The sequence below is a fragment of the Fulmarus glacialis genome, unplaced genomic scaffold (assembly GCF_000690835.1).
Source record: "Fulmarus glacialis isolate BGI_N327 unplaced genomic scaffold, ASM69083v1 scaffold27829, whole genome shotgun sequence".
Lineage (NCBI taxonomy): Eukaryota > Metazoa > Chordata > Aves > Procellariiformes > Procellariidae > Fulmarus > Fulmarus glacialis.
Window position 1 is genome coordinate 4,875 of NW_009235893.1, and position 8,995 is coordinate 13,869.

The 8,995-nt window shown below is 43.2% G+C and overlaps 1 protein-coding gene across 1 annotated transcript in view; it reads right to left on the reverse strand.

Moving 5' to 3' along the window:
• Positions 1-8,781: 8,781 nt before the first annotated feature.
• LOC104082911 (sulfate transporter-like) overlaps positions 8,782-8,995 on the reverse strand; it is a 9,908-nt gene continuing 9,694 nt past the window's right edge. The window contains 1 exon segment of the mRNA XM_009586189.1: positions 8,782-8,995. This exon segment is cut by the window's right edge and continues 15 nt beyond it. Within this exon segment, the coding sequence (XP_009584484.1) occupies positions 8,782-8,995 (214 nt within the window).

The following is an 8,995-nucleotide window of genomic DNA, read 5'->3' on the forward strand; positions in this document are numbered from 1 at the left end:
TAAACAGAAGGAGAAGCTTTTTCACACAACACAAATGGTGGGACGGACTGCCGCAGGGTGTGGTGGGAGTCAACAGGTTCGAGAAAAGGGATTAGGAAGCTTCACAGAGAAGTGCTGCAAAAGCTGTAACAAATATCTAAGTGCTCAGGAACTTTCTAGCCTGCTGCTTACCAGGTGCTGGGAGGTCTCTGCCTGGGCTGGACCCCTGCTACACCCTTCCCAAGCAGCCTCCACCAGGCTGTGAGCCAGGAGACAGGGCTGGGGGTCTCACCTAGTACAGGAGCGTGTATGGCGAGAATTAGTTGTCCGCAGGTAAGGAAGAGTCTTGAGTAGCACGGGTAAAGGGCGCTGCTGATTGAAGCCCGTTATCTCAGCTCTGTATCGGCAAGAATAAAGTCACTCTGCTGAAGGCAATGGCTGTCCTGTGCTTTTGAAGAAAGCAGAAAGCTCCTGCTGGCATTCTCCATAACTGAGTGCTCCCACCACTCTGTTGGCACCAACATAAAATTTACAGCATGTGCGCTGAGGTCTCCTAAGGTAAAAGGCATCCTCAGGTAAAAGCTGAGCCGTGCTGGATCAAGAAAATCTTTTGCGTAACTCCAGGACATGCATGCAGAGATAATGCTCACAGTAACTGCCCAGAACTGCCCTAATTTTTGCTCTGACTCTTACTGGCCATGATCTGACCAAGTCATATAATCTGTCATGTCAAATAACACCAAAAGACACTGCAGCAATTTTGTAAGGCTGAATATGCAATACCATGTGCTTAACTACGCATATTGTAAAGTACAAGCAGCACCAAACCTGACCAAATCTGTCATTTCTTGCATCTTAGGAATATGGACCTGGCCCACAGGAGGGTGCTGCTCACCGGCACACATCATCATCATCACATTGCTTATCACTTGTTATTATTCATGAAATAAACTGCAGCCTGGTTGCACAGAGCAGCGAAGTCAGAACGAGGTGAAAGCCTGCTGCTGGCCACATATCGTCAGCCAATGCCCTGGTTTCTGTTGGCAGGAAACTTCCCTGCGTGCCTACGTGTGTACCACACGCAGCGCGGGAGAACAGCGCACACAGCTGTGCACACACTGCGCTTCACAACTGTCAGGAGAAACAGGCACCGGGGATTCACTGCTCAAACACGTGTGGCTTTTCTTTTTAAAATTTATAGCTGCAGCATCTTCTAAGGTATCAAGCATATGTCCAACAACAGAAAAAACATAAATATAATCTTTTAATGGCGATAAAGAAATCCCAAGATTTTACCATATTTGATAGAAAATTTTTGTGCTAACAGATCTTCTACAGTGACAATAAGGCACATTAGCATTTAAAAATGACAATTGATACAGATCTAACAGACAGAGACAACACAAAGGAGAGTCAACAACATGCAGAGGCTATATCCCATAGCTGATGGTAGGACATAAGAAGACGACTGACAAAATACAACTTTCATCACAAATGTTTGGTCGGTGAGCACAGCACTCCATGAGGAGCTGATGGCAATCTCTCGCCACGCTGGGCGCAAGGCAAGGTCCGTGTCAGCAAACACCCATCCAGCACGGACTGACGCCACAGAGCGAGGCGGCTCCCCCAGCACCCTGGATTCTGCCACCGAACTAGGGGAAACGTTATACCTTATTTTTACTGCACAGTAAGTCACAGTAAAAAGTAAGGCGATCTTTTATACATACTATACAACTTTTCCACATTTTATTCAAATAAACTATTTTGTAAACTGGTTAGGTCAGCCAACTGATGTGATCTATTCCATTCCTGAGGTCCTGTTTCGTTAAACTGATTCTCCAACTTGAAAAAGCTACTGCAGGCACAATTTGCCATTTTGTTTATTCTGCAAAACATTATGTCACAAATATCTAAAATTATTTTGAATTTAAAATAATTCAGAAATCATACCCCAGAACATACCAAAGTATCAGACACGATGGTCAGGAACTCAAGAGGCTGATGATCACGTGCTTACCAGAAAAAGTGAAGCTTTACCTCTCTTTAACCATGTTTCACCTCCATTTCAAATATACATAAAATTTACTTCCTTAAGTCAAAAATTAGACATAAAAAACTTTGATCCAAGTCCAGCACAATGTTTCATCTCCTATCTTCCTGTGGAGTCCTGAGATCATTTGGGAGCCAGACTAAGAGATAAGTGCTTTCAGAGCTAGAGGGAGCTGGAATTCAAATATTTTTGGCAGTAAATTTACTCAATGGAGATTTGATTCTCCATCCAATGCTGTAATATTTTATGCATTTACACATTAGAGAAACAGCAATATACTTTAGCTTATACCATCTCTAGAAAATAAAATAGAAAGGTACTAATTACACTATGAACTAAATATATATATTAAATATTTGCCGTTTTACCTAACCAGAAGCCTCACTTCTAGCATTGTAATGATCTCAAAAGAAAATGCAAGACTCAGAATTATTTCCACTTCAGGTGGAATTTGATTGAACTAGTAAAGATTAGGTAGTTTTTCACATGAGCAGCTGATCCTACAAAGGCTTACAAACATGACAACCAAGTTGGGACTTAACAAGGTCATTCACAGTGCAAAGCCTGCACTAAAGACATTGCTCCTTTTATCTATGCCAGCATAGGAGAAGCACAAAGCCTGTCTAGTGGGGACAGTTATATCAATATTGAAGTCTGACAACGGTATCCTACATTGAGACTCAGCAAAGCAAAATAAGCTACACAGATACAAAGCACCTTGTATGGGGTTAGCAGCAGATGACTGCTATCTGTGTCGCAGCTTCATTAGCTTAGCTATGTTGGTAAAAAAAAATTTTAAAAAATGTAAATCACCTCAATCATTTAACCACCTTTCCAAAGCACGTGAAAAAAACCCCACAACAGCAGATAATGCCCTGAAACAAACTATTTGCCTGAAGAGTTTCACCCTCAACTCAAAAGGGTTTCCTGTTGTTCCAGTTTCTATGATCTTCTTCTAGACCAGCCGTCTCCCACAGCCCGGCCGTGCTCCTCACGGCGCTGGGAGCACAGGGAGGTTAAGGTCAGTGCTGAGCCCTGCGCCTGCAGGGCCAGCACGGGTGTTCCTGCACCGTTTCTGGCATGGAGACACGTGAGTGACGTGTCTTCAACCTGCTTAAAAGCTCTTTGCACTGGCAGCACTGGAGATGGCAGCAGGTAGCTAAGCGTGGTGGGGAACAGGGAGTGAGCACAGCCCTCGGGTGAAAGATTCAGGGAACCGGACCCAGGGAGATGCGCGGTGTGGCCGGTCTTCTTAAGAGAGGATTGGCCACAGAAAGACTGGACTCACCAAGTAAGCCTAGATCTAGGACCTGGCACAGGCTGAGTTCACAGCCGACCTCAGCACAAGGCTGTGGGAAGCAGCTGGGTATCGACCAGCTTAAAACCCTGGTCTGGCAGCCAGGATGCTTTCCTGCCTCTAAGACCTCACCTCTGCACTTCAGAGCCATCAGCAGTGGATTTTAATGTCTCTTGGCAGAAGCCAGCAGAAGTGAGTGGAGACACAGGAATTGCTGTGTTTTTTCCCAAGAGAAAGTACCTTTCCGTTCATCACTGCAGCCCGACGGGGAAGGAGCGCAGCAGTCATGGAGGCTCTGCTGCCCTGGCTGGGAGAGACATGTGTGGACTTAGATTAAAATCAGATAAAAATAAATAAGCATGAAAACAGAAGTCCCTTATAGACATAGTTCGGGACAGTGACCCATGCAGCAGCACTGAGCAGGAACTAGGTCCTGTGTTATTACTACACTCGTTATGGAAAAAGGCACATGGCTGCGTGAGACAGCGTCGCAGTAGCCTCATAATGAAGACAGCTGCAGGTTAATCTGTCGTTCTGGGCAGCACTGTTACTCCTGCAGCTACACAAACCCTCACACAGCCCCACGCCGGGCCTAGGCTCCAGCCTGCTGGGGCGGGGGGGGGACATGCACAGTTGTGCTCCCCTGCCAGCTGCCCACAGCCCCCTTTCTCCCAGCCCCAGCACCCAGAGGACTGGTGGGGTTTTGGGGTTGTTTTACACTCTCTGTTCAGGAGTTTTAGCCTTATCAAAACATCTGGCATGAAAATTGAGTAGCAGGTCACACGTAACAGCAACATACACAAAGGCAATGACTCCTCTATTTACAGTCAATCATATGCAATGTCTTACAGCAAAACACAGAAAGAAGTGCCAAGAAAGTGGAGGTGGGTCTCGCAGTGAATTAGAGAGGAGCAGATGGAGCTGCAATGGCTTACAAGGAAATCAGGATCACTAAATTGCACAAGACTAAGGTTAGCAATGTCATTGTAAATCCAAAAATAAGCACCATGTACCCCGCTGCAGTACCTTCCCCTGTTTTATGAAGTGGCGTGAAAATTGTTTCTGTGTCAAAACATTCACACAAGCAAAACAGTTATTAGTTCAATTGCCACATTAGGAGGAACTGACACTACTATCTATAGCAGCAATAAATGTAAAAAAAGAGCCTGACATTTAGCAGGAGACTACTAAAGACATTTCCAGGAGTCTTTAGTATAGCTGAGACCGAGAGTGTTAATTTCCATAATGCTGTGTTGTTGTCATTAATGAATGTGCTAATGATCTCTTAATTCTTCATTTAGACTGATAATTGCTGATTAGTACGTTTGGGAATGGAGATCAACTGATTTATACCATCTTCCAGTCTGGCCTGGAGTTCTGAAGGTTGCACCTGGGATGAATGTTCCTGTTCTGGACAGATGTATAAACCCAAAACCAATCGTTCTGAGATTCCCTCTTCCTATAGATTACAAATTAAGCTGCGAGGCAGGGATAAGAGAAGGCGTAGAAGGCAGTGGGTACAGCAGATTTCCCCTTATAAAATCTGGTACATGTTTTCCACTGTTCATTTAAAACAGTAGAAGGCAGAAGAGCCCTTTCCAGGACAGAAAGAGGAGTATCACAAAAGTGTAAATGGAGATATATATATATAGAGAGAGAGAGAGAGATATATATAGCTGCTCCATCCATCATACAGCAGCAAAAGGGGTGGGTGTGTGGGTGTGTGTATATATATATATATATATGAACACACACATATATATACACACATGTATGCATACACACACATATGTGTGTGTGTGTATATATATATGAAATTCCTTTATCAAACAAATTCTTCAGGGCAACAGTTTTCAATCAGTGGTCCCTGATTCCTAAAGGTGAAATTGGATTACTTCTAAAGGGTCCGTAAACATATTCAAGCAAAATGTGCCTCTTGCCAGTAGGCTTAAGTCAGATTCACGTCTCTGTTAAAAGATGATTCTAAGTCTAAAAGGAAAACGGCTGAACACCCACTGTTTTAAGAAATTCCAGCCATTGTAAGCCATTGTAAGCTCTAATCTTCGGTTAATTCCAAAGGACTCTCTATTATACTGAACTCTGGCAAGTGGCATTTATTTCTGTTCCCTTTTAACCAGGGCTGTGTGCATTAATACAGACTTATTAATACTACGACCTCTGGACATTATCTTAAATAAGAACATTAAAAGTTGTTCTTTTGGTTGGCTGGCTGCTTTTGCTGTTGCATTTTAATACGGTTTCTTGTGTTTTGCTTGAAATGAAATCTGGAGGCTATATTGCCAGTTGTGGCTGCACAAACAGCGCTGAGGCCAAATACGATGTGCTCTAGCTAAACGTAAATCACTTTAGTATATCTTTTAGCTGTAATCTAAATTAATTCTTTGAAAATCAATTTATGGCTGTTTTATTGTGCTTTTATGTAAACAAATACCCAGGAGCTACAAATATGCATCCTGCTAGCTGTGGAAAGTGCATACTTCTTGGAAGTAACATTGCTATTCCTCCCTTCCCAGCACAGGCAGAAATGGATTTGAAAAAACATCTTTTAATAAATAATTACTGTTTTCCCCTTCTCAGTTAGAATTTGGCTACACAAACCTGTGCCTGGTCACAGGTCAAAAAATCCCCACCTGGGCAACACGGAAAGAGTACGGGAGAGAGGAGTTGCGAGTATAAAGAGGAAAGAATCACCCAGAGCAATTTCTACTTTACTTCTATCCCACCCGTGGCTGACCTGCCTTAAGGAAATCTCCTGGCCGGCTGCTCATTCCTCCTCTCCCTCTCAGCTGCCCATGCTTGAGGGGCAAAGGGATGAGAACAAGTAGCTGCGGGTAGGCAGGAACATCTGCAATAACAACGTACACTGCTTATTGTTTGCTGTGCTGTAACTTTTCATCAGGGCTTTGAGAAGGCAGCACTGCTTCTAGCACTGTTCTGCTCCCTTGAAAAATAGGAGTTAAAATCAGCGTCAGTTAAAATAAAGGCTTTTGTTCAAAGTTCTAGAGATGCTTTCTGGTAATGTGAACAGACTGTGCTGAAAAGGGACTCCCCCAGGCCACGGCACTGCCATCAGCTGAATGTGCGTGCATAGGTCTGCACCGCTCCCCTGCCACCAGCCAGCCCATCGGTGGCCAGGCACAAACCCCTGCGGTGACAAGCCAGGCACAAACCCCCGGGGTGACAAGCCTTCCCAAGCTGGCACCCAGCTGCAGGAGCTCCCACGGCTGTGCCAGCTCTCTCTCGACACTAACCTGGGGCTCTGAATGGGAAGTCAACGCTCAACAGCTATGGTGAGACATTAAAACATAATTTCCAACCTGCGCTCATTCCCTATGTAGGGTTAACCCCACTCACTGCTTTTATACAGCTCAGGCTAATCCACTCTGGTAATACCAATTCAGTAATTATAATTATCCAAATTGCGTAAGGGACTCTTAGCCCAGAATAAAAAAAGTTCATGCAGGAGGTTACTGCAGAAAAGAAAAAATTCAGCAGTAGCTATTTGGGATTCATCTCCTTGTATAAACATGCCTTAAGGCTGAGAAAGAACAATATTTGTGTTTTTTGAATACTGCAGAAGCTTTAGCATTTTCTCTCCGGTACTTGGAAACTTGTTTCCTTAACAATGCCAATTCTAGAACACATAATGCAGGATCTCAGTTATGTGCTCCTTTTCAATATATGCTACAGCCATCCCCCATCTCCCCCAGTACTTCTATATGCTGCTATGATGTCCTAAAAAACGTAGTAAGTTCAGTTAACATATAAAGGTTGTCAGGTCCTGGAACTCATCTTTCTGCTATCTAGTCCTTCTCTTGAGGCCCCAGCTCCTAGAGTGAAGAGATAGGTGACATTTCAGCTTTCACAGAAAGAAGGGAATAGTTACTGGTCCTAACTCAGAAAAAAAATAAAACAATCCTAAACTCAAAATATATTTATATTCAGAAAACGTTTCATGATTCGTATTGCATTTTATTCCTTTTTTGACTCCTGATTCATTATTTTTGAACGATTAAGGACGCAAATATTGTCTGTATACAACACCTTTTCCCTTTTAAAAGCTGTGAAGAACCTGCAATTCAGACTGTAAACTCCCCTGGGAAAAAGCACCATCTTCCAAGGATGTACTGTGTGCTATGTATAGCTGGTACTCAGTAAAAACTGTTAATCTCTCTGCCTTCATAGTTGTATCTATTGGTGTAAGAAAAGAGAACATCTTCCTACCTAGTGCTTGTATTTTAGCATGAAGAACAGGCACTCTTCACTGTTCCGCATAATTTAAAATCAAAGTACAAAGTTTTATTTACACTAACATAGTAAAATAACGTTCAGCAAAGAATTTCTCCAGCTCCTTTTCTAATGGCTGTATTTCTTGGCCTGTCCATCCCCATTACATCAAGTCCATGACAGAGCATGTGTAAAGGGTCTATGGTCAATAAAACCTGCATTCACACGACATCTGTGTGATGTGGCAAATTTGGACAGATGTTGGATTATCTATTTGGCCTTTTTCATTTTGGTGACTGTGATTCTGTCTGCCTGGCACATAAAACTGGCTATAAGGGACTGTTTCCTGTTGAAACTCAAGAATTAGATTTTCTGTATGTAATGTCCACAATTCTAAAGAGATCCTAAATATTAGGAAAACAAATGACTGATCATAAGCATGAATCAGACTTCTAAACAGTCACCTCTGAATAAAAATAATTCCAAAAAAATTCAAGCTAAAGAGGCAAACTTGAGGCAAACTTTCCTGGCACCCCATTGCCTGGCTGCATTAGGCTCTCAGGAGACAATGACAAAGCCTCTGGAGGTGATAGGTGGTTAGAAGCTATTCAATAAGACCTTTTCATGTATGTTTAGATTTTATTTATCTATCTATCTCAAATTCAGGGAGGTTGCAAAATCACCAACCAATCACTCCACAGTAAAGACCAGAGCAAACAGTCCCTGTCAGTCATTCCTTAGAAAATACAAGGGTGTGGTGGTATGGAAAAGCGATGCCAGAACGAGGGACAAGAAATGAATTGCCTCATATTATTCGGCTGGACAGGATGCCCAGACTACTTCAAAATCCCGTCCCATCCATGAAGACAGGGTTGCAATAAAGACTTCAGAGCTGATAATCAAAACTCAGAGGGGAACTGAGACATGGAAAGTTCAAGAGCGAAGAGAAGTAAGATGAACAACCATATGAAAACTCTTAGATTCACAGATCTGCCATAATCAAGTTAAGAATTGCCTTCATTCAGTACCACCTATTGAATCACTATACCCGGCAGGCAAATTTAAAGCATCAAAACAGACCGCATGGTAACCAGTGTGTTAAAAACAACTCTGCCTCTTTTTATCTGAGTGCATATGTATTGCATAGACATACAAACCCACACCATTTTTTTCCCAGGCTTTGTTCCAGCTTGCTCCCTTTCCACAACTAGTTCTTAGAAGCACTGGTCCCACTGTGCTCCCGTGCACCCAATGCAAAGTCCACAGCCTGGTGCACGCTGTGGAAGAGAAGGTGGTCCTCTCCCTCTTTAAAGAATTCTCCTCGGATCAGGGAACTCCTCACTGAAGGATTGCACTGGGCCAGTAGCACCTGGACATCTATCTCCCTGTAGTCCTTGCAGACCTCTTTGAGCGTGCGTATT